Below are 26965 nucleotides of genomic sequence, written 5' to 3'. Positions count from 1 at the left end.
AGATTAGTCTGTCACAGTTACAATAGTCAGTCCAAGGACCGTGGCCTCAGTGTGTTTCAGCTCTGTGACTGAGGATCTGCAAACCTAGCTGCACATGCTCTCCATCCATCCATCCATCCCTCCCTCCCACCCACCCACCGCCTCCTACACCTTTTGTCAGTGAGTAAAACATAAAGGGGCTCCTCATTTGCTCTTTCCAGACGTGCTGGAGCCCCCCGCCCCGCCCTCAATCTTGTCAGCAATTTCTGACGTGTCTAGCTTCTCAGAGCCGTCCCCTTTCTCTGACCTCTCCTTCTCAGACCTTTCCTCCCCTTCGACGAGCTCAGATCTCTCTGACCTGGCGTCCGCATCGCCCTCCGACTTCTCCTTCCTCTCCGAGCGGTCGGGGTCCATGGACGAGGTGCCTGGCTTGTCCCACTTGGCCATGGCCTCATGCTCAGATATACAGATGGTTATGTTTGAAGTCCAGGCCTTCAGATCCTCCTACACAAATAAGCATGACACAGACACCATGTAAGCATGCATGTTACATTTTGGGGTTTGCATGATTTTCATGTTGTATTTTGGGATTTACACCATCATTATAAATAAAAATTTGAGCCTGCAACAGAGAGGGGCTTTCAATCGAGACAGTGCAGCTTGAGTAAGCAGATGGAGGAATACAAAAAGAGAGGACATAAAAAATAGGCTAAGTGATGCAATGTCTGACATTTATTTACTCATTTAGATGATCAAAACGTTTGATAAATGACACACAATCTGAATGTGTGATAACTGAGCAAAATCTTTTCTGTGTATTTCATTATAGTGTCAGGTTCTTGTTTGATTATTACATTATATTCATTATTATTCTTCAAAGGATAAGGTTGAATATTCTATTCAATTTCAGTTACTGTCACTAAATCCCAGGAAAAGACCAAAACCAACAATGTGTTTATCTGCCTCTCCCTGCCCACTGGTTCCTACTGAAGATGTAAATCTTTAAAAATGGGTCATAAATTTAAAAAAAAAATGTAATTTTCAAAAAAAGGCTCAGTAATTTCCCGCATCAGCTGGGCACTGTAGTTTTTAGCAAAAGTTACTCAAGCAGCGGTTAATATTACATTCGTTAGGGACTACTTTCAGCTGCGGATTAATACACATTTGTTGGTCTAGTGAGTATCTACAGCAGGACAGTGCATGTAGGATTAAAAATAAAATACAGTGCCCATCATAATGAAGGAACGTGTCATCCAGTGTAACAGTCAGTTATACCAGTTGGGAAACAATGCAGCTCTATGGCACAAAGGAATAAGATTTTCTGTTTCTCCCCCTGAAACAACTAGTAGGACAAGAGTCACTAACGTTTTCCTGTCACATCGACTCATTTGTTAGATGATGGGAGCACTGACCCTCTTCCCCCCCAAACCCTCATGAAAACAGACAAAGAGAATGATGATAATATAAGAAAAAACTGCATTCAAGGAAGAGGGAGAGGCAACTAATAGCCTATAAGAAAAGAAAACTGCTTTCAGGTCAGATGGAGAGAGGAAGACAATGTGCAGCAACGTCCTGCACCCAGTAATGGAAGAAGTATTCAGATCCTTAAAGTCACAATACTGCAATATAGAAATACTCCATTACAAGTCAAAGTCCTGCATTTAAAGTTTTACTTGTATTATATTATGTTACATGTTACTTGTATTATTATTACAGATGCATTAACATTAACACCGTACGGTGAAAATAACCCACTACATTTACTTAAGTATTACGCTTACAGTTATGAGGTACATGTACTTTACTTTGATATTTCCATTTTATGCAACTGTATGCTTCTACTCCACTTCTACTAGGAGGAATTCAGTTCCCTCTATTTCAGAGGGAAACACTGTACTTTTCATTCTACTATGTTTATCTGACAGCTTGTTTCTAGTGACTTTACAGATTAAGATTCTACACACAAAACATATGATCAACAAATAAAATATGATGATCCACCTTGAACAGATGTTAATTAAATGAAAGTACATTGTGTGAATAATACTTTTACCTAAGCAGATTTTTGAATGCAGAAAGGGTGAAAATAAGGCATGAAGGAGGCCCCATGACTGACTTTACTTAGGGCCCCCAAATCACTAAATCCGCCCCTGGATACACACACAATACTTGTTAGTGGCATCAATTCATCTTTGGTTATGGTCTTTTCATGGGATGTGTCGACATGAAAAAATAATATTACCAGACATTAACATTTAAACATGTACCTGAGGCAAACCTAAATTAAAGTATATGGTAGTGCAGTAGTATATTCTTTAATGTGTATAGCCACCTCTCATTTTCTCTGAGAGGTATAGTCTCTCATGAACCTCTTATGTGAAGCTTAGAAAGTCTAAAGAAAAGTGGATTATGTCCTTTGTCTGCCATCCCATAGTCTCCAAACATGACTTAAATATAAATGTTCTTACCTCATCTTTTGCATGGAACACGAAGTTGTTTCCGTCATTTATTCTGTTTCAGAAAAACAACAACAGGGATCGTCAGTTTCTCGTGCACTGCAATGACTTTTCTAACCATATGTATTATAAATAATCTAACATGCACATTTGTTTCATGTGGAGAAATGTAAAATCAAGATTCAGAATCACAATTTCTTCCTTTAAAATTTGCCACATTAAATGGTTCTTACTGAAGAATGAAGACATTTTTCTTCTTCTTGTATCCCATTGAAGGATCAAATGAGCAGTTACTAAGGTCAACAGGAGACTCTCCATTGTATGTTGCGGTGTGGTTCCTAGCATCCTTATAGAAGGTCAGCATTCCCTCTTTCAGCACACAATATACGTTCACCCAGGACTTGCTGAAGTTCAAAATGACACATTAAGCAGATTAAGATACATTTCTGTAAAAACCTTGGATTTCACTTTTTCTCATATTATATATTTTTTTGCTTCTATCAATACAATTCATGTATTAACAATGGACACAAAACCTAACAACATAACAAAGGAATTCTCATTTCAGATATCTTAAAATAACAATTTTATGACAGTTATTACGAGGTATAATGAAGCACCAAAGAATATATTTTGATTTGATTTGACTGACCATTGGCTAAGCCCTGCCCAGTTTAAATACTGTTGTTAATCCTGTCAAGCCTTTCTCACATGGCATATATGCAGCTTTCAGTAATAATGGTGGCAAATTTACCACTTGAAATATTCATCATTTTTTTAAACAACAGGCAGAGGTAGACAAAAGCAGTCTAATCATTTCTAGCTGGTGACTAATTAAGCTATGCAACCATGAGTTGGTTGAAAATGCTATCTCCTTTTACTGTTATCTTTTTAATGTTTCCCAGCTGACTGGTTTAAAGTCTTGTAAAAGGGTTGCCAGACACACTAACTATTGCAGCTTATGTCAGAGCAGACAAAGACACTGTTTAATCCATTCCTTACACTTTTACTCTTGTGTTTTTGGTTTTGGTAAGGCTTAAAATAAAAGATACCACCCTTCAAACTACAGCTGCAGCCCCATGCTCACCACTTCAACATGAAGGGGTCAGCAAACTATCAATTGTAAGCTACAGTATATCTGTTGTATGATCTGTCAGTGGTAGCTGTACCTGTTGGGGCTTCTCTGCTGAGCTTCAAGGTCAGAACTGGTGGCCTTTTTGCGGTAGAGAAAGCCTTCATTTTGGGCAGTGTGTGAAGGTGGCTGGGGTGTTGTTGGGGCACCAGTAGCTGGGGCGGAGCGAGAACGCCGTGTCTCCTCAGGCTCTTTTGGACGGGGCCTCCTCCTCGGTTTGGGGCGGTCTCGGGCACGAGGACGTCCATCAAAACGAGTTACAGGTGCTGAGAGGCTGCTAGGAGGCCGATAAGGCTCTCCTCGTGCCTGAGAAGGCAAAAAAGAAAGACATACATTTTTTTAAAGAGATAATGAAAGATGAACTTATACACAACACCATTGTGATGTACTGTATGTAAGCTAACTCACATGTGCTGCCTCTCGCTCCTGGACCTGCTCTACAATCTCTGCCATGGTAGATCTCTTCTCCCTGCAGTGACAACAGAAATGAGTCACCCAAACAACAAACACATTCATTATGCGACCTTAAAAATCATTAGGATCACGCCGGACAGTGCTGACTAGGCAAAATGTACGGCCAAATTTTGCAAAGATCATTTGAATTTTCATGACGACTCATTCACATACCCTGAGCGTTTGTCAGAGCCCTCCTTAACAGAGCCCTCCAGGTCACTGGAGTCCTGTCTCTGCAGCCTCTGCTTGCCATTCCCCTCCTGTTCACTGGACGACTGCCTCTCCAGGCGTCTCCGGTAGCGCTCCTGTCGCACTATCAGCGGCAGCTCATTCAGCCTGGCTTGGATCTCCTGTTCGCTGGAGGTCTGTCTACCCAGCTTGTACTCCCTCTCCCGCCTCAGATGGTCCATCTGGGGGTCTGAGCGGCTGCCACGGGGATCCCTCTGGAGACGGCCGTGAAGGAGGTCCAGCCCCGACTCTGGCCCCACCATATCTGCCATTGGGATGTCCCCAAACTGTTCTCGTTGCACTCTGCTGGCTTCTAGGAGGGGGTTTACAGCCTTGTGGATGTGGTTGATCCTGGGCTGCATGAAGTCAGCTTTCAGGTGCTGCCATGCATATGCCATTTTTGGGTCCATGATGCCACCACTCTGCGCCAAGTAACCAGAACTGCCCAGACTTCCACTACTGTAATGATTTTGTGCCAGAAATCCTGAGCTACCCATTCCTCCACTGCCCTGATAATTCTGTGCTAGGTATCCAGAACTCCCCATATTAGGCTGTTGTGCCAAATACCCAGAACTCCCCATATTAGGCTGTTGTGCCAAATACCCAGAACTCCCCATATTAGGCTGTTGTGCCAAATATCCTGAACTCCCCAAATTAGGCGGGTGTCCCAAGTATCCAGAACTTCCCACATTTTGTGGTTGTGCCAAATATCCAGAACTTCCCATATTCTGCTGGGGCAGGAAACTTGGGCTTCCCATACCTCCACTGCTTTGCTGCTGAGCTAGGTTACCTGAACTTCCTACACTGCCACTGGCTAGATGGTTTTGCACTGAGTGGCCAGAGCCACCCACACACCCAGTAGTCAGTCCAAAGTACCCGGAGCTCTCTGCACTGCCAGCAGTTTGATGGTTTATCCCAAGGTAAGTAGAAGTGTCTCCTCCACCACTGTGGGAGGTCAGCGCTGAAAACCCGGAGTCATTTCCACCTCCGGCCACCTGATGGTTCATCCCAAAGTACGAGGAGCTCACCAACTTTCCACTGCACTGCTGCTCCAGTCCCTGGTAGCCTGATCCATTTATGACTGGGTTGTAGCTGGCGAGTGATGAGGACAATCTCTGGGTTGCAGGGGTAGCACCCAGATCCAGACTGGTCTGTAAGGGTTTGGATTCCATATGCGCGTGTACCGTCTGCCTCAAGAAAGATGAGGTAGCACTGGTTGAGGGAACGGGAGTCAGACAAGATAACGGGAACATCCTTCGGCTGGAGAGTGGGGTCTTTTTCTCCTCCTCTTTTTTCTTCTCAGCCTAAAAGATAGAATTTAAATAACTAATAGAAGCACATAAACTCAATTAAAACCAGAAACCAAAAGCAGGATGGATCCAATACAATGTAGGTATAACAAATTATCAGGAATATTTGCTCAGAGCAGACTGTTTTATTGACAGCTAAACAATGTAACATGAAAGGCAAATGGGGTGCAGTGAGTGAGGCTGCACCACATGCAGTAAATGTCATGAGACAGATTTAAGCCCATAATGATGCAAACTCATGGCATGCGCCCATGCCTGCTAAGCAAACACAACATCCCAAGGTCACATTTTTTTCCTGTAGCAGCATTAAATTGTGACTCCACCAAACTGATTAAACATTTATCTACAGTCAAGCTTACTGCGGAAAGCTGGCGGAGGGAGCTGAAGCGTTCTTTCCAGGTTACAGCAGCCTTGCGGAAGGCCTCGTGGCGAAGGATGAGCTGCTCAACCTCATCAGTTTGGGCCTGGGCCTCTCCTCCTTCTGGCTCCCTGGAGGTGATCAGCGGCTCCTTGGCCTTCAGCCAGGCTTCCGCCTTTACTGTCTCCTGGGCAAACTGGAACTTTTCCTGTTCTGGAGGTGACAAAAGACCAACAGCCGGCTTACAATCACACCACATTTTAACGTATGCTCTAGTGGGAATCTGTTGTTTAAATGCTTGCATGTAGCATATGTTTAATGTGTAAGATCATAACTTAGATGTTCATCTTATCATTACCTAGCTCACACAAGAGGAGCAATAAGATTCATACATGATTCATAATACATTAAAAGCACATTACAGGACAAAGGGGAAAAAACATTTATAGTTTGAGCCCATTTGACATTTAACACTGTGTTGTAATTAAGAGCTGTTTCTGCTCTGGTGTAGTTATCTAGTTAGTTACTCACTGCGCTGTAACTTCTCCTGGTGTTTGTCCCATTTCTCAACAAGATCCCTCTGCTTAGCCAGAAGGCTGTCCAACTTCTCTTTTATCTGTGGTGACAGACAGATTGAAGTCATGGCCACAACAACATATTGCTACATCTTAATGAAGTAACTGCATGGGTTTTATCGACTGTCTTGTGGCATATGTGATAATAATTCATATGTGTTTGACCATGTGTCAACCTAACCTCCTCTGATGCAGGGTTGCCTGCAGCTATCAGGATCTTGCCGAGATCTGCACACTGCTGAAGGGTCTTGCTGCGGCCATCTATTTTGGCTTTCAGCTCCTGATGTTGTTTCATCATCACCTCCAGAGCTGTCAAATCTCTGAGGAAGGATAGATCAGATTATTCAAATTAGATTAAGCATATACCTCCAGAGTCTAACATGTTAGCTGTATGATTTACAAGTATACCGGTTTACGTGTTGTATGCAGACTAGACGATTAGTAATTAATTGTTCGTCACAATTTTCTAGCCACATTAGTGATGTGGCATCAGTCGGTGCACATTTTTGATTGAAACTATTGCATGGATTGAAATTTGGTACAGATATCCAAGGTGCCCAGAGGATGACAATGACTAATCCCTTGACTGTTCATCTATTGCCACCAGCAGAACCAGTTTACACCACCCTCTGGCCAATTATTATATTTACTTCACCCCAACTGCTAGAGATCAAAGATAGAATTTGGACTTATGCTTTATTTATTTATCTATTTAACAGTTTGGTTCTTTACAATGAGCATTACAACCTCACAGAGCTGCGACTACAGACTACAGACTCATAGTCTTGTTTTTTTAAAGCTTATTTTTGAGCATGTCAATTTTATCTCTGATAGTGTGCAGTAGAGAGATGGAATGTGGGGTGAAGGAGAATGACATGCAACAAAGGCCGGATTTAAGCCTGGGACATTGCAGTTACATGATATGTAACATGTACATAGTATGACCACTGTGATGGCTTATAACAAGAAAATTAATGGAAATGATATTCAATTAATAATTTAACATCTGATTTTATCAGCAAAAAAGACAAACATTTAGCTGTTGCAGCTTCATGAATGTAAGCATTTGCTGCTTTTCTCTGTTTCATATCATTGCAAATCAAATATCTTTGGGCTGTTAGATCAAAACAAGCAATTTGAAAACATCCCCATGGACTCAGGGAAATTGGGATAGGCATTTTCACTTGTTCCTGATATTTATAGGCAAAACAATTCATCAGTAAAAAAAATAATCCTCAGACTAACCGACAATGTAAGTAATCGTTAAATGCAGCTCTGCACAGATGGTGTATATATGTTCTGCCATCTTTACCAGCCTCACAGTGCTGTATGTTCATACATATGTTGATATATCGACAGCTGCTAGAAGATTTCAAGCCAAATGTGGAAGTGCTGCGTGCTTACTGCATAGCGGAACTCGTTGGAAAAATGACAAATAATGGCAGTGATTACAGTGTAAAATTTATAACCTCCAATTACATCATATTAAAAATTGAATAACAGATGTCATGTGGAATTAGGTCAAGGTGGCACAGCAGCCTAATTCAACACTACACAGTAATGAACTTCAGTCCGCAGGGACTGCACCAGACCACAGAGACTTTCAGTTTAATTGAACACTGAACCACAAACTACGAGTTCTAAAACTGGACCACATACTGAACACATTTGATGCACATGTCAACACAAAAGAATAAACAGGGTGCAGATGTCTTACCTGGGCTCATCCCATCCAATCTGGCCCATGATGCCTTCCATCCACATCAGGTTTTCACGCACCACTGAAAAGAACTGAACCTTATCGGTTACTGAAGTGACCTGGACGCGGCTGGCCTCACAAGAGCTCAGTAGCTCCTTCCACGCCTCCATCACCTCCTGCTCTTTGACCATAATGGCCTCAGCCTTCTCACCAGCATAGATGGTCCTCAGCTGGGCAGCGTTCTCCTGCAGCTGCCTTACCTGCACCAAACAGGGTGAAAGGAGTTAGTTTCTTAACAACTAATGGCCATATATATATATTTGGCTGGCTGATATATACTGGTACTGCTTCTTTGCTCAGAAAATGCTTTTTTCAAACACCCAAACAAGCCTTTACCTGAATATATGCATATGGACTAGGGGTAGGGTTACTTAATGGATGTGGCCAATGACAGTTTTTTTTTTTAATCAAAAACAAGTTAAAATTTATATCCACTCATCCTTGTGCTCATGAACAGCAAGTACACTGTGTGACCGTGTGTTTGAAAAGAAGTCATATCACTTGCCTGTGAGACTAGCAGTTGAAGGGCATGCTCAAAGGAGTGCATGAGTCTCTGCAGGGTGGCTGGATTGGTGATGTTGGCTTGGCACGCCCTCACCTCTGGCAGCTGCTTCATCTTCCCTGCGATCTGAGCCAAGACCTACAACACAGGACAGCGTCGTCATCACGAGCGCTTTAAAAATAGCAGCCGCATGTCATGGCCAGACTGTCTACCTTTGAAAAGGCAGTGAAGAGCACGGTACAACTGAATCACAGACTGATATTAGTTTTGATTGCACCTCTTTGCAGTCGGTGAAGAACTTGTGCAGCTGGTGTGACGCTGCCAGCATCTGCCTGCGGGTCTCCATCAGCTCCAGGAGGTCGGCCCAGGACTCGTTCAGTCCGTCCTTCCACTCAGCGATGGTGGCTGCGTCAGAGTGGCCGCAGTCGATCATCTCATTCACCATTTTGTTCACCTGCTCCATCCGCTGCTGGCCAATGCTGTTGGTTTCTGAGGCAAACTTAGTGAACCTCTCCTGAAGCACCTGGAGCACACAACCAAAAAGCTCTACTAGGACTGTACACGATAACATGAAGACCTGTAGAAAATAATGCAGTCTAATACAACAACACTCCAATAAATAATACCTTTGTGAAGCTCATAATACAAACTATTTTTGAAACACTGTCAGAGAGATGTTGATTACACTATTTTTTGTGAAGACTATAATGCATGCAATTCATGCTGGGGTTATTTTGTATAAAACACCAGCAGGTACGATAATTTTAAATATTCTTTATGTTTTGTGAATGGAGTCCATCTATCATATTGTCTCTATTTTTTAAAACACTATAAGCACTTACTGTTATGCCTGACCTCAGACAAATATAAAATAAAACATATAGGTCATATTTGGTGTACAGGAGTCAATACCAGCCATTGCCAATTAACTATAGAGTTGGGCCTATAAAATATATTGTGTGATCGCAACTTCTCTCATTACCTTAAAATAGCAAATGATGGTCACAATGGTAACATTACATATGAGCCTACTTACTTTATCCTCTTGCATTTTTGGTATGTGGCATATGACAGTCATACTGTGATCATTAGAAAATGTTTGGTCAGACAACATTTAAATCAAATCATTAGTTAAGAATGAGGCAGAAAATTGAATATTAACCCATTTGTTATCTTAGGTTGTGGTCATGAGATAAGGCTAAAGACTAAATTAAATATTTTAAAGATGCTTTGTTTCCTCTCAATTTATAAAAGGGGAAAACACTTCTCAGAGCACAAACTTTGCTCAGTCTATACATAAAACTGATGTCTGTGGAGATCTTTAAGGTAAATTATAGATGTTAGTACAGTCTTACCATGTAGTTGATTCATAAGTCTGCAGTGTTAAAATAATTGCTGTATGTTAATTCATTTAGACATGCACTACTGAAAGAAACATAGCTGGTGAACAGGAACAACTATGTGATGACATGTTGAGACTATTAATATGTTTTCACTCAACTGGCCTCTAATTAAGTGGAAAAGCTTTTTTTTGTCTCAAATGAAAAACCTTTTAAGTCTGATGTTAAAATGAGGGTTAATTTATTTGTTTGAATTATTCAATTAAAAATTCAGTTGTATTTGATTGTTCTGACGTGAAAAATGTCATATAGTAATATGATCATGGGTCATGGTGTTCAGTTATAAATGACTGGGAAAGTTTAATATCTCCTGCAGTTTAGCGTAGTGTAGCAACTAAAACTGTGCGTTCCTTGAACACTGACCGTAACGTCCTCGAGGTCTTGGCCCAAATCAGTGGAACTGGCCACCGCCTCACGCTCAGTGATCCACTTCTCCAGCTCCTCCACCTCCTTGTTGAGCTGATAGAGCCAGTACTGCTGCTCTAGCTTGGTCTTCCTGTGCTCCACCATGTCCTTCAGAGACACATACAGCCGGTCTATGTGGGACTGCTGCTTGGTGATCTGCTCACTGTCAAAAATGCAGAAAAAGCAAAATGCTACAGCAACCAACAAGACATATTATCCTGTACGGTAGTAAAATATGCAAAAATAAAACATGTCCTTTCTTGGGCCATGTGTTGCTTTGTGGGTTCATGTGTGAGTCGTGCCACACCTTTCTGGGTGTCCCAGTTCCAGCAGGCGCTGGCACTGCTGGGATAGCATGCCTACTGTCTCTGCATATGTTTCCACTGTTTGTTCCAGGGCCAGGTGGGCCTTCAGCAGCTGAAGGGTGCTTGCCTCATCCTAAAAATGATCAGAGTAGTGTCAGAGTCACATGTTCACTCAATATTCATGCCAACAAATACCTGTCTGAATGTCATGGCTGTCCGTACCGTGCCTTTTTCTTCACTGACCAGATGGAGCTTCTGACCAGACAGCCAGGACTCCACTTTAGCCGCCTCACAGTAGTACTGCTGAGCCTGCATTGTGGCGTCCAGCATCACAGACCTCCTTTCCGTCTCCAGCTGCAACACCTCCCACAGCTGGCGCACATGCCCCGCCCCTTCACGCACAAACTCTACCTCAGGAGTGCGCAGCGAAGCAATTATCCCCGCCCGGTCCAGAACCTCCTCAACACGTGCCCGCCGCCCTGTTAGCTCCCTCTGAAGTGTCTGAGGGACCAATCAGAGGTAAGTTCCCAGACTGAGCGGGGTTAGGGTCACATTTCAGCTGATCATGGCTAAACATCATCTTTGTCACTTACCTGGTTCTTTTTTACATGCTGCTGTACACTCTGGAGGTTATTCCCATAATCCTTACAGGAGGCCAAGGGAAGCCTCTCCTGAATCCACAGCTATCAAGTAACCACAGTCAGGTAACACATTACAAATGCACGTTGAATTTAGATTCCTTATATACTGTAAATGTACCATTTACTTTAATATTCTAACTGACTGATGCACAAGGGGAATTAAGAAAGAGTGCATATGGAAGAGGAGATGTATGAAATGAAAGGACGGGGAGCTCAGAGAAAAGAAGTGCCCACTCACTATCTCATCCTCCAGGTCCTGGGCGACTTGGTGCATCTCTTTGGAAGCCAGCAGGATGCGGCGTCTCTCCTTCAGGGGCTCAATGAGGCGGACGATGCGGGTCTCTACCACGCCTGACTGCTCGCCGCCTTCCTTGTCACCTGCCATCAGCCCTCGCTGGGGTAGACAGACCCCCTGCAAGCTTCCCAGTTCTCCCACATCCTTGTAAAAGTCCCCTATCTGGGACTCCATAGCCTGCACCGGAAGGGTAAGGTCATGTTACAGCCATATGAGGGATGGACAAACACGGCACATCAGCTGTTTTCTTCTTGGAACATTTCAGGGTTATGTAATGGACTGCCTGACTCTAAGAAAGAAAAAAGCATATGGTGCATTTTTTAATGCCACTGAACCTCGTGTTTAAGAACATGCCACAACAGCGGCCTCTGTGGACACACGTCACAGATGAGGAAAATTACATAAACAACAATGAGCTGAAGTATACAGTCTGTCAAAAGCATTAGCTATATCAAAGCAGATTAGAGAGTTTTGGTTTTACAAACAGTTCTTATGAGAAAAGGTGCTGTGGAGGTAGAAATAATCCTGTTGGTTGAGTTAAATGTCCAAGGGTGGAGTCAAAGAACCAACTACCAAGTAATATTTTACACATTTCAGAGAGAAATATTGTACTATTACACCACTACTTTTATTTCACAGCTATGGTTTCTTTTCAGGTTAAGACAATGATAAAACACATGATCAATTCATAAAGTATAATACAGTTATTGATTAAACTACCCAACAGTAAAGTTGTTAAAGTTAGCTCCACCTTGACAGCAATAAAATGCTGCCTACAGGTTCAGAAATAATATTCCAATAATATATTTATAACACTTTGAATGGTGACATTTCAATAATGATTCTATAAGTACATTTTGCTTATGTACTTTAACTTAAGTATTGTCTTGATACATAACTTTTATTTGTAATGGTATATTTTTATACTGTAGTAGTAAAAGATAAAAAAAGAATAATAGCGACTAAAAATGCTAGCTTGCTGACTCCATATTCAGAGAAATCGTACTTAGCAATGAATACTTAGGTTAGCCTGTTAGCTACAAAAATATGAATGTTAGACATTAAGAAAAAGGAAATAATTTTTTATTATTATTTAAACGTGGGTTTGTTCTTAACCATTCAATATTTCTAAATTGCAAAATCTCCCAAAAACCTGTTTCCGCTGAGGTTTAAGGTTCAGGATTCAAATGTTTTATTTGTCACATGCTAATACATTATGTGTGGTAAAATGCAGGGTGGCATCTTCTTGACGTTGTGCTAAAATGGTAGTGTACAATAATGAATAATAATTTGTATAGTAGTAAAAATAAGAATCAGAAAAAGAAACATAAAGGATAAAAATTCAAAGATAAAAAATCATATGTAATATGAGTATCACAATGCTTCAGTGTATTGGCCTGCTGCGTGAGCGGGCTGTGCAATTTTTCCAGTATTCAAAAATGTAAAATGTACACGTCACAGTTCAGTTAAGACTTGCCTGGAATTTCTGGAGCTGCTCATTGAAGGTGGGCAGATGGTGAGCCTGTTCCAGCTGGGGGGGCTGCTGCTCCAAGTGGGAGAGCTGGTTGTCGAGGTCCGAGTAGCTCTTCATGGCCGGCTCGGGCTTGTTGTTTTCAAAGAGCTGGCGGGCCTTTGCCTTGGTTGTGCTCTCCAGGTCGGACCAGCACTCTCTGATCTCCTCTAGCTTCTGCTGCACGACTGGACGCAGCTCCGGCTTCTCCTGGATCAGCTCCTGGCCCTCCTGGAGAAAGAAAATGGAGACCAGTTGTTAAACTGAGTGGTGACACACTGCAAAGGACAGTTCAGACTTATAAAAATCATAACATCAATTTTTACAAGTGTTAGCCCTGTCCTATTTAAAAATTACATTATATGTTGGACTGTCATTTCTTGGCTGAGTGACTTTTTGCTTCTCACTCGTACACTCCGTTAATGTCAGCTTTTGCTTCAAGGGATGGTTCTTGTGGGCTGAGATGATTGTTGCCTCGCTCGGTACCAGAAATCTGTGAAGTGCACAAATGCTGCACAGAACTGTCCACCATTTTAGATTTCAAGCACACAAAAAACCTATTTCTAAATCTAAATCTATTAATCATGAATTTCTTTTCTTTTCCAAGATAATCGGAAAGATAACTGTAACCTTTTATCAATTGTCTTTAACAAAGGGAATTGATGATTGAAGAAAATCCTGCACACCTAAACACGTCATGCTATTCTAAGTATCATGAATGTGTGGATCCTGTGCTGTATATATTCCATTATTTCAGATCAGAATAACATTACATAGTGAGAGGCTAAATTCAGTTTCGTCCCCAAAATAGCTCGGGACAACACAGCTCCATGCCAAGGCAGGAGCCCCCCGCTTGCAAAGAGGCAGGTGTATGGAGCAAAGTTTGGCCTCCGGCTGACCTAAAAATCATGCACGGTAAGTCTAATAAACCCCTGTTCTGTCCTGCGCCTCTACTCTTCTGCTCTTCTTCCCTCCCCTAAATCTCGGGCTTTGTTCATGACGTGATCTGGATGAGGAGATGCGGAGAGATCAAAGCTTGTGGCATTTTCCTTTGTGTCAATGAGGCTTTTTTCGCTTCCCTGAAATAGATTATTACCAGTCTCTTCCCATACCTTGATTTAAGGTAGCAGGAGGTGTTTTCCTTCCATAACCAGCTTTTGGATATTTGTGCATCTGGCTCACAAAGGCTCATTTATAGTGTAGACCTTCGTGATTAAAATGTAGAAATCCTGTGATTATGTTGAAGATCTTTCTTTAAATTTCATTTATGCACCACATTCTTCTGTTATATATGCAATTGGGTGATATATTCATTATTTACTTAAGCTTGTATTGTAATAATAACCATGCACATGATGGATTTTATCTTCTAAATCCTGCTTCTCTCCTTTATCTTTCCCAGAGAGCTGGACCTATATCCTATGGCTTTCATAATGCAGTGCTGCATTCCTCCTCTTGGCACAGGCTCTCTGCTTAACTGCTGCTAGCACTCACTCTCTCACATCTCTCTCTCTCTCGCTCCTATCTTCCCTCAGCCTCGCTCTCCCTCTCATAATGCAGAGCCAGCAGAAAGCAGGTCTCTCTCTCTCTCTCTCTCTCTCTCTCTCTCTCTTGGCTTTACTGACACACAGAGAGAGGCAGAGGGAGAAGAAATCAGAGAGGGGGTGGAGAGAGGAGAGGAGTAAAGGAAGAAGGGAAGCAAAAAGGAGAAAGAATCAAAGGTTTATGGAACAGGAATCAGGCTGCGGGTGTGCTGGGCTGTGCTACAGCCTTGGCACAGTAGGATCCAAAGGGCATCTGTGAAGTGAATTTTCGAGGCAGTCATGGCTGACATGGTGCGATATTTTAATGGCTACCATGTATGAATCATGCTATTATGGCAGCATTGTGTTGCCAAATTCTGCAGGCTTTCTTGTAATGCTGATGCAGCATAGTGAAAATGTGGGTGGGATTATGGACTTGTTTTTATACTATTGGCAAAAACAAGAATGTATTCACACCTAGTGTATGCATAAAAGTAACACTATGCAACTTCTGCCATACTCTGTATAACACTAATATATGGTGAGTCCAAATAAAACAGACAACATCCTAACCCAGAGCAGACATCCAAATTCAGATTTGCCTAATCAGAGATGTGTAATGCTATAAACTATATGTCAGCTTCCTTCTTTGATGCCATTTTGTGCATTCAGCCCAACCCACAATGCAACACTAACACTACTATCTAATGTAATGTAGGCCTACTACCATTATAGTGTCAAACCAGCAAACTATCAACTTATTATTTACAATTCTGGATTTTTCCTTCTTCATACAAACAATTTTTCAGCTGGGACTTACACTAAAAATACTTATAAATAAAAAATACTGTATTTTCATAGTAATATGTTTTGAATTAATATATGAATTCATTGATTCTACTATTTCTAAAAGCCATATGCTAAATATGAATGAATCTCATCACTGCTCATATTGATTTATACCATTTATATACCATTTACTGAGCAGGCATAACAGGCAGTATGTAATACTGATGCATCATCCATTAAAGCAGTTGTTTTAATCAAATGTTGTTGTTTGTCATATTTCTAATGATTTTTTAATGAATTCTGACCCAGATGGGTCTTTTTTAGGTCTCTAAAATAGCAGCATGGACATTTCTTTCGTTTCTGTTATATGACTAAGATAAGCATTATGAAAACTTGTGTAACAAATAGATAAATGGACATTTTATTCTGATTTAGGTTATGGCAATTTATTCATCTGGAGCAAATTGAGTCAAAAGTATAATAAACAAAAAACTCAGAAATGCAGGTAGAAAAAAAAAATAATATTAATAATATAATAATATTTTCAAAAGGATCAGGAAAACTGAATGCAACACAAACACCAAATCCCAGCTAAAATGCTAGCAAGCTAAAATAAGGTACATGTAATACAACATTATGTGCTGTAGTGGATTGGAGGGTGTATGTGTATGGGTGAATGAGTAAATTAATCTATACTGCATCAAACCTGTGTTTATCTTTATGGCACTGATTTACACCAATGATACAAAGAGACTGTTAATAAATGAATCACTGCTGTTCACGAGAGTTTTTATTTGTATTACTGGCACACTTTTTATTGAACAACTATGACAGAGCTAAAACATTGAAAAGTCATTGTTTTTTTAGGGCCCGAAGACAAGATGATGCTTACTAAAGAAATGCATAGAAATGCTAATTTCAAAGTAATTTTAAAAATCAAGTGTAAAAAAACATTGTATGGAGTTACCACAGTAATAGTGCTGTATATGTATATGTATATATTAGCGCTGTCAAAATTAATTTTTAAATTAATTTGAAATATTTAACGTGTTAAAAAAATGAAGGTGATTAACACATTACTGTCTTTCAGAGACTATAGTGAAGGTATCATATGAAACTAGAGGACCTAATGCATCCATTGTACCAACTACGTCATGATAGCTTGTGGGGAAGGGTGTGTCTGTGGCTTCTATGTGTGAATCACAATCTTTCCTTGTTCTTTTTTCATATTTGCATGGACTATTATGGACCTTCAACTGGCACTAGAACACTGAACACATTTACTGTTATTAATCATCATTTATACTAGTGCATATGAGAAATTACTGCCTTCTAAGCTGATATCTCATTTTAATGGCCTTGATGGTTTTGGAATTGACTGGCACTTTAAAGGCCTGAGTTTTGTTATTATTTCTGTTAGTGCATATAAGAAATATGACTTTCAAGCTGACAGTCAATGGCCTTGATGGTTTAATTGGAAATCTGTAGTTCATAGGAGAGAATCTGTGTTCAAAGTAAAAAAGATGCTATTAAACAACAGTGTCAAACACTGTTATTTACTTCCTTGGTGTTGATTCTACATTAATTTCATGATTTTACATTTTAATATCCATTGTTACAAGCTTCAATATTAAGAAGAAAAAAGCGATTGATTGCAATTAATCATAGCAAATTGTGCAATTAATTATTTTTTTTAATCGATTGACAGCCCAATTATATACTATATATACTGTATATATGTATGTATATATATGTATATGTGTAACAGATCTCTCCCTAATTAAAAGCAAGTCACTAGATGGAGGAAAAAGATGAAGGTGAAGACGAAGTATCTTCTCTCCATTATTTCAGTTCACTAACCAGGTTTGTAACATCATGACACAAGTAACTGAAATAACTAATGTACAGCAGCTTTGGAAACTGTTCAGCTATGATAGTGGTTCATTACACAACCAAGGACAATCAAATCTCACACACAACAGCCACATGGACACATAAGAGCTAGAAGGCTCAGGTATATCCGAACTCCACAATTCCAAGAAACTAATATTGTCATAGCTGGCCAGCATGATTACAAAATCCTCTAGTAGAATTGACCTAATTAAGGATTGTGGCAATGTTGGCTATTAAACAATGCAAAGGGCTGGTGAGTGTACTGAATGAGCATGATGCAGCATTCTGGGACCTCGTTATTAACAGGATATAATCTACTCCTCATACTGGAACAGCATGTACAGTATTGATCCCAACACATTTAACAACATCTGATAGAGAGTAACACGTACAATGTCACAGTGAGCATGAGCCTTTGCTATAGCTGATCACGTTTAGATCATTTAAACCAATACTTATGTTTCAGCACTGCTACTCCCTAAAGAGGAACCATATTGCCCTGAAATCACACGTGAATTCTTTGTTAATTTGTGGCACAGAAGATCTTGAGGTTGCATACTGGATGGCACAAAATTTAAATAGTGGGAATTATTTTCTCAAAAGTCCATGAAACTCCTTCCTGACATGTGGCTACAGTAAACGATCTTCTCAAGCCATACCTGCTCTCTGCACCCTAAGTGTTGGAATTTCTGTCTGACATTATAAAATATAACACCTGGTCTGAAATAAATGAAAATAGTTCAGACAACATTTTATGCTTACTGTATCTTATCATCAACAAATCCCATGAAAAGACCAAAACTAGCAATGAATTGATCCTATCAACAAATATTGCCTGTGCAATCACAGCCTCATATATCTTATTGCTCTGTGCCATCGTTAGTTGCGTGTGTGAAATTGTCTTTCATCAATCGTCAATAAGAACTTAAAGATCCCCTCCAGACATGTTTAAGGTATAAAAAAATACCCTTCTTTCAATAGTGATTTGTGTCTAATACGCTTTTTGCACAATGAAAAGCTCAATTACCACGTTAAAATCCTTGACATGACTCCTTCCTCATTGAAAATTCCAGAATCTGTGAATATACAAATGTTCTTGATTTCAAAGTTAAACTGTTGGACACAAGATGTTTCCTACTTCACCGTAAAATCCATTCTCAGTCTACGTGCACTAGAGGCTTCAAGTTTCCACATCACACTTATATAAGTTCCATACTGGACCAGGATTGACTCCAAACTAGTTGTGATGTCAAAAATCCTCCTTGTAGGTACCCGCCTTTAACTCAGATTTCAGGTGAGCTCAGAGAAACTTTCCTCTTCAGCAGATGAATGTGAAAACAGTCATCTAGTGTCAAACTCTGCACACACATCATTCTGCACAGTGAAGCTCAAACATCCAACTGAACTTACAATACGTGAAACATATTTTTGAGTTTTTGAGAGAGGGGGAAAGAATAAAATAAGAGAGGGGCTGGTACAGAATCTACTAATTCTACTATTGTCCTTAGGGGACAATAAAGTATATCTTTTCTTATCTTATCTTGACCTCAAAAATGATTAAAAACATATCAAATAGTCACATCATTGCACTGTGTTACATGTTACTTCATTAACATGAACACAGCCACTGTCATTATTTGTGTCCAGCTGCTGGAAATACACACTAGAGCACCAAAACTGTATTAATACACCACTGAAAATAGTCCCCAACAAATACAAAATAACAATTTACCCCAGTTTTGAGTTATGTTTGCTATGATATAAGTATATATTGTATATTTGTGACCCATTTTAAAGATATGTGTATTCAGTAGTAACTAAGAGGCTTGGAGTGCCACAGACAGGGTGATGAAGTCATAAAGTACAGACCTTTTTCACAGCAGGTCTTTTGTCTTTTCATAGCGGTAAAAGCACAGGTGTTACTAGTAACATTAAAGATGGCTCCGTTCCATTCAAGTGTCCCAGTAAACCATAACAGTGTAACAGTGAGCCAGGATGTGCAATACCAGGACCCTGAAACTGAAGCAGCCACATGGAATTTTTTTCATTCATATTTTATTTATACCTGCGTTTTTCCTACTGGGACATGTCAAAAAGGACTACTGACAGACAGACTAACGCATTGGTCTTTTATGGAATGTGTTAACAATCAGAAAGATATAGAATAACGTCAGCTGCACATACATACAGACAAATATGCTGAATGTATGTACTGAAGTGAATCCAGGTAAAACCCATTATCCCTTAAGATAAGATAAGATAGACTTTATTGTCCCAGTGGAAAATTTGCCTTGAACATCACAGTGTCTGCGGTACAAAGTCACAGCAAAACAACTATAAAATGTTGTCATTTCCTTTACTAAAGATCTAGCAATAACATATAATGGAGGAAATAAAGATGAAGAATAACAGATGAGTTAAAAGGTTATTGAACCATTGAGTCTGTCCATAATATTTTGGATATTCAGTGTGTGTGGATATCAAATATAAACTAATAGCATCATTGTTCTTTCTCTAAAAATAGATATTACCAGCCCCTAGTAGGACACAGTTGACCAATGGACATATTTTCCATTTTTAAATATATAAGTGATGCAGGTCCATTAGTCAGTCACAGATCTATTAGCTCCAGCTCAATTTGTTTATATGTTTACAAGGCATTGACCCCTGAGCCCATACTAAGGCTTGGCACAAGGTCAGCTGTGAGTCCTCTCACTGTAACAGAGAAGCACCCGGAGATCTTGCACATACACAAGCCAGCCTGGAGCAGTGTGTGGCTTCATGTGCTGAGTAAGTACTGAGAGAGAACAGAGGTAAGGGGCCGAGGCGGGAACCCTTCCAAAAGGACGCGGAGTTCTCTGATCACGGCAGGACGCAGTGTCATCTTTTCTCTCTGTCTCTCAGGTAACGACAAGAGAGAGCGGTGGGGGTAGATTAAGTGATGTTAGCAGGGCTATGGAGACATGAGGGTCTCCGTAACGGTCTGCACGGGGGCTATGTAGACAAGGAACTTTAGGAAATCGTGCCAGTCAGCAGCACGGGAGAGACAACATCCATGGAGCAGCCATCTTCTGCGCTCAGTGTCAATCCTTTCGCTTTATTTCTCTGGTATTTGGCATGAAAGGTTATACAAATATGCTGATGATTCAGAAGTAAAGCGGTATCCTGTTTCGGTCCGTTTTCATTTCAAGCTGAGATGTCATTCTAGGTAGAAGGCCTCTCCATATCTCTCTGAGCAGATTCACACGATAGGCAGAACATTAACTGTGTTCTTTTAAATTCAAGACACCTGTATCAAAATGTTACTGTTGACTTCTATTGTGAGCTGTTTATGGGTTACAATATGTCCTGATGGCCTGAAGATGAATACCATATAACTGCAACGTCAATGGCTCAGTTCTGGTCCAGGACCTTTGTTGCATGGACCAACCCATGCTTCCTGTCTGTATCTCCACTATAAACTATCCAACACATACACTGCACTGCTAGGTCTCAGTACATGTCCAGACAGGTCTTAGTTACTACATCACTACTGAGCATCCTGGACAGGTAATAACACATTATTTGTCTTTAAAAAAAAAAAATCAATTTTCTGTTTACTGCAGCACCTACAGTGTAGCTGTCAAATGAAATGACAATAATACTGAATATAATTGTTGATTTGATTTTATAAAGAAGTATTAAAGGTGATGAAAGGATTTTAAATATACCTCGTCACATATATTATATCGTGTATATCTCAGTTAACTGTGGTCATAAAATCGTGTGTGCTGAGCAGACACTCATTCATCTGCACCAAGTATTCTCCAATAAAACATGTTGCGTTTCTCTATTTGTGTCCAATTCCAGTTGAATGACTCATGATGATCCATCCAAACCCTTTTATTACCAGTGTTAGAGAATATAATACATGGATATGATCAGATGTTGACAACAGGCCTCCAAGTTTGCTTTTAATATATGAACACTTGAACTCTACCATCTGATTCTCTCTTTTTAAAATTTTTTTCTTAGCTGTCAGGTCACATCATTTTCTGATATTATCACAACCCTTTTTTTCTTATCTCTCAACATCAAACGAAATAAACACCATTAATGAACTGAGACGCACAAACCTTTCAGTATTTGTGACAATTTGGATTGGACCAGTAAGGGGATAAAGTACCACAGCTTAAACCATAAAGTAATCACTTCACAACAACAAATGAAACATTATACCAGCCAAAATGGAAAATATACAGAATTCAGTCCAGGTAATGAGTCAAGCATTAGATTTTTTTGGTGAGATACTGGAATTTAAGTTATATCTGTCATCCAGTGTCTGGTAACTTCTATTTTGAACTTTTATACTGACCGTCAAACAAATTGGCATTCATTTTAATTTGAAATGAATTCAACAATAATGCACTTATAATGTACCCCAAACCTGTATCTGTTTGACATCATTAAATCACCCCCAACAAAAAAGCCATATGCTGCAACATTTGATTATGAACTCAGAGTGATTCAAAGTGTTTTGTTCATTTGTAAAAAATAACATATCTCAGGTGTTCCCACCAAAGACTGTAGTTTACTGTTTAACTGGCGATTACTGAACAAACATAATATTCTGCACTACTCAGCCATAGGATGCAACACTGTTGAGAACACAAATGAGTATGGCTGCACTGCTTCAGTGACTAAACCTGGCAACTTATAAAAAAACTGTTTACCAGAACGAAAAAATAACTAAAGCATCAGCTACTAAAAGCACAAACCCATCTGCAGACATTGATTGCTATGCAACATAGACCTATCAGAAGTCATATTTTCGCTCTTTTGCATTTGCAGTCCTTTGAATGAGCTAAATTGAAGTGTCTGCTGGCTCACTGGGAGGGTCTAGACTGTAGCATGATAAACCTTAAAATGCATTTCACACATGGACAACCAAGATGGCTAATGAGGATTTCCTCATTAGGTAATGTACAGTAGTAGGGCTTGTCTTCAAGGGCCATGGTTATAATTAGTTACACTGCTATCTCATGAATATTTAATACAATATACTACAAAAAAAATAATGTGTAAAAATCTATACAGTCTAATGAATTTCTTGATGCATTCAATACAAAATTAATAATTAAAACGCATCAAAAATGACATCAAAACCTTTCAAGATACTATCAGAGATGTAAATACATTTTAGCAAGGTCAAGAATGAAGTCTGATAAACTTCACCAACACTGCAATTCAATTATTCAGATATACATTTTAAAAAATGTGTCTAGGAGCTACTGATGTATTTTAGTCACACATTTTGCCATACTAATACAGAGAGAGGATTGATAAAAGCCACTAATTTGTATCTAATCACAATTAAGTATTTAACAATCAGAAACAGTGCTGACAGAACACACTTTACACAATAACTCATAATGCACTGAGAGATTTTGCCCTGATGCAGCTTTTAGACACCGAAATACTTAGAAGGAAATGAGTAATCTGCTCATTAACCTGCCTTTATTTCCTAATGAGAAAATAATGATTCAAATATTTATAAAAATGGAGGAATTAAGGGATTGCAGCTACAAAAAAAGGTTTCTGTCTGACATTTTGCTAATGTTGAGATGATGCTTGGGGGCTCGATGTAAAAGAGCACTTCCTGTTTAACCATATAACAGTTTTTTTCCCCCCCAAGATGTCATTAATCTAAATCAAATATATCATTACACATTTACAGTACGTACCAAGATTATGCTCTTCTGTTACATGGAGTACATTTCTATGTTACAAGCAAAAATTAAGGTTTACACAAAATTCACTCTGCTAAGCACTAAATGCATTTCCATCCTGTATTCTCTACATGTTCCTCATCTGCAGCTTGAACTGTAACTAAGATGAGAATCACGTTTCTGAATGAGAGCATTGAAACGTTTGTGACTTAAAAACACCGAATGCAATGTGCCATTAACAGAGATGGAGCCTCATTGACTAATTTACATCTCAAGAGCCCACCTGAGCTTCACTGAGGCAGAGGGCATGGAGAACATTCTGTGTGTGAGATGGGCTGTTTGCTCTGTCAGGGTAGCAAAGCATGATGGGAACACAGGGCAAAAAAAAAAAAAAAAAAAAAAAAAAAAAAGAACCTGAGAATGATTTCATGATGTAAATTGACCTTATATCAGCTGTGTGTACTTACACCATTTGTAACTATACATGAAAATGAAAGCAAAATCTCTGTATGCTTTGGCCTTCACTGCTGCAAAGGTTTACATGTCCTCTATATAATTCACTGTAACCTCCATGACTGAATGATGAAATTCAGATGGCCTAACCTCTCTGTAAAAAAAAAAAAGACCAAAGAAGCACAGGAACACGACACCTGTGAACCTGAAAACAACACCGCCACCTCAGCAATCATAACCTTGAGAATGTAATTCAGGATGTCCCCACGCCAAGTGAGGAAATGAAAGCTGAGTGATGACATCTCTCCTACTTTCACCTATTCCATCCTTACTGCCACCACACCCACCATCAAACACTGTTTCTCAGTCATGTGCTCTCTTTAACATGGTACCCTCACCCCCCCCCACGACTCACCTGCTCTGCCTATCTGACCTCCCCATCCACCCCTCCCTCCCTCCCTCCCTCTCTCCATCATCATCGTGCCCTGGTCACCTCCACTCACCTGTTCTATCTTGGCGAGCCATTCTTTATTGCGGGCCAGTTCTGCCATAAAGGCCTGGTGCTTCAGCCACTTCCTGTGTAGCTTTTGAGCCTCATCCCGCGCCGTGTCTCGGGCCATCAGCATCTTCTCTTCCACCCGCTGTCCCAATCACTCAGCTAGGGGAGACAAAAATAGCCACCATCAGGAGCCCAACGCTCGAGCCAGCCCTTCTTCCCCCCTTTCCCACAGGACGTCCTGCCTGCCTCCTCCACGCAAGAGCCACCCGCTCTGCTCTGCAGGGGCCTGGGTACCTGTGCTGTCACCACCCACCCCAACCCCCACCAGACACCCTTTTCTGGAGGAAAAAAAAAAAATCAAGATAAGCACCTCAGCAGCAGTGGTAGCAATGGAAGCACTCAAGCCCTTCCTTTGGGTCGCCCCTGGGTCCTCATGCCCTACTACTTCATAGGTCTTGCGGTCCTGATGCTGCAGTGCCTGCTAGCCAGTCTCAGAGAAGGCAAAAACAACCAGCGAAATAGAGGAAATGCGCCAATGACAACACTGGTAAAGAATGACACACACATCCAAGATTCCTAGCCGGTTGTGGGTTATCTTCAAGCTCCGAATGTCGATTACAATCCAGCCATCCAAGGTGTAGGTGTAGCATAGCCTCGGAAGAATCTTTCAGCCGGGGCAAACTTGACCATCCACCACACGCCAGTCCCGGTCAATCTGTAGTCCTGTCTAATGATGCTGTAGACAGGAGGAGGAGGAAGAGTTGGAGTGGGAGGAGCAGGGTGAATGGGATGCAGAGGCAGTGCAGAGGAGGCCGGATAACATAAGCTATCCGCTCTGGAAATGCATCGTTCCCACCGCTGCAAAGATGCACACGCAGGCTGGTGTGAGATAGCACACTAGATTCTCTCCTCACTTCCCCTTCCTCGTGTCCCCGAACAGCTCAGCCGCGGTTGGTGCATGCTGCTGCAGTCCTTGCCTCTCAGCTACGCTCCTGTGTGTGTGTGTGTGTGTGTGTGTGTGTGTGTGTGTGCGTGCGTGCGTGCGTGAGTGTGTGTGCGTGTTTATGTGTGTGAGTGAGTGTGTGTGCAATCACCATCAGCACTGCAGTGCCGGAGCAGAGAGAGAGGGCGAGAGAGAGAGAGAGAGAGAGAGAAGGAGGGGAGAGAGGGGGGGAGACAGCAAGAGGAGAGGGGGAGAAGGAGACAAGGAGAGGAAGTGGAGAAAGGGGGAGCGCCAGAGCAAAAAAAATAAAATAAAATAAAGAAGGGGAGAGCAAGTCAAAAGAGGGAAAAGATGGTGTTGGTGGGGGGTAGTGAAACAGAGAAAGGAGGAGAGAGCCTGCGTCATCCCTCAGTGTCACCAGGGACATTTCTCTGCACTAGAAATGACTGCACTCGGAGCGGGAGCAGGATTTGGGAAGGGGTGGTGGTGGTGGTGGGGGTGGGGGGGAGGTGTCGTTTTAAAACAGCTGAATGAGAGGGAAGGAGGACGCATGCACACATGGTCCACAGTGCAGCTGACTGATTCGGATCACTGTTCGCTCTCCCTCTTTAAGGGAGCCTGCATTAGATTCTCCTGCTGCAAAGATATACTGTAATTTGGCAACAGAGGGTGCACGCATCTTACTTTGTGCCTGGGTTATTATCGTTTCCTCAGATCTGAATTATAGATAAACAAGGCAATTGTGTGTTATCAAAAAATTAGCTCAGCTCTAATTTTTAGTCTGCGCTTGTGCTGCGGCAACAGAACAAACTTTTTTTTTTTTAAATACATATACTGTTCTTTAAAAATACCTATTTTATCAAATTGAATCATCATTCCACCAAGAGGTGATTAAAGTTTCATGAGTAGAGGCTGAAGTGGAGCACAACCCCAAACAAACAAGTTTTGTTGTTCGAGCTGGTTGTGTATTTTATTTTGTGTTCATTTCAGAAATTAAGGAATTATCTTCACTTCTGCATTTTCTTGAACTAACAAATACCTCATATTTCTTTCATAATTAACATCAGATACAAGAAATATAAAACATTATACAATATATCAACATAACATAACACTACACTATTCATATATGTTTCATAATTGAAGTTAGAGTTTGACTCAGATGAAAATTTTGGATTTTGTCTCTCATGTGATAAACTACAACTCTGTTGTAAATATTTACAGCATCATAAATCATAAATAATTTAGAAAAGTTGTGTTAGTCCATGTATTTAAGGGTTGGTGAGTAATGGGAAGTTTATAATCCTGTCTTTCTTTCTTTTTTTTTTTAAAACATTCTTTACCTCACATGACACCATTAGATGCAAAAAAAGATGTAATCAGTCTACAAATCAGATACTAAAGTGCTCAGGCTCACATAATGAATTTTACATAGTCTGGTACCAACAAATCTGATGTTTAGAATCAAAATTCAAAATAATGTTGAAATGGCAAGAGGTAGCACAGTCTCATACACATAGACTGTGTATCAGACTGCCATAAATACATACAGGTATGCAAGCTAATTTCAATAAGGAGCAGGTTAGCATGAGACAAGGCTCTCTGAGCAAAAATATGCCATCATTATTGAAATAAACATTTTTTGCAAATAACTGGGCTTAAAAACATCAGAGTTTCTTATGGAGCTGTGTGTCTGTGTTGCTTAGTGCTTGATCATCTCTTTTCCCCTGTACAATGTCCTCAAAGCATGGTCCTAAAATCAGTAGTATTTCTACTACCTTTGTAAACCACTTACTAGAGATTTTTTAGATGACTTTACAAGTACAATTCCCTCCTGCAACCACTAGAG

The 26965-nt window shown here is 40.5% G+C and overlaps 1 protein-coding gene across 2 annotated transcripts; it reads right to left on the bottom strand.

Annotated features, from left to right (window-relative positions):
- Positions 1–152: 152 nt before the first annotated feature.
- On the bottom strand, positions 153–25198 carry sptbn4a (spectrin, beta, non-erythrocytic 4a). 2 transcript variants are annotated; one of them, XM_042430186.1, is made up of 20 exons: positions 24544–25198; positions 24178–24332; positions 13276–13539; positions 11742–11975; positions 11456–11545; positions 11085–11363; positions 10865–10995; positions 10516–10720; positions 9030–9275; positions 8756–8890; positions 8209–8450; positions 6673–6811; positions 6448–6532; positions 5918–6129; positions 4195–5552; positions 3976–4036; positions 3605–3873; positions 2669–2839; positions 2448–2490; positions 153–483 (listed from the first exon to the last, which is right to left on the bottom strand). In XM_042430186.1, the coding sequence occupies exons 2-20, from the start codon at positions 24298–24300 to the stop codon at positions 184–186; spliced, it is 4587 nt and encodes a 1528-aa protein (XP_042286120.1). In that variant the 5' UTR covers positions 24301–24332; positions 24544–25198; the 3' UTR covers positions 153–183. The 2 variants fall into 2 exon arrangements, with proteins under 2 accessions (XP_042286120.1, XP_042286119.1); XM_042430185.1 differs by lacking the exon at positions 24544–25198 and having other exon boundaries at positions 4195–4811; positions 4848–5552; positions 24178–24534.
- Positions 25199–26965: the final 1767 nt, after the last annotated feature.

This window comes from Thunnus maccoyii, chromosome 13 (genome assembly GCF_910596095.1).
Source record: "Thunnus maccoyii chromosome 13, fThuMac1.1, whole genome shotgun sequence".
NCBI lineage: Eukaryota > Metazoa > Chordata > Actinopteri > Scombriformes > Scombridae > Thunnus > Thunnus maccoyii.
This window is presented reverse-complemented; position numbering and strand designations above follow the sequence as displayed.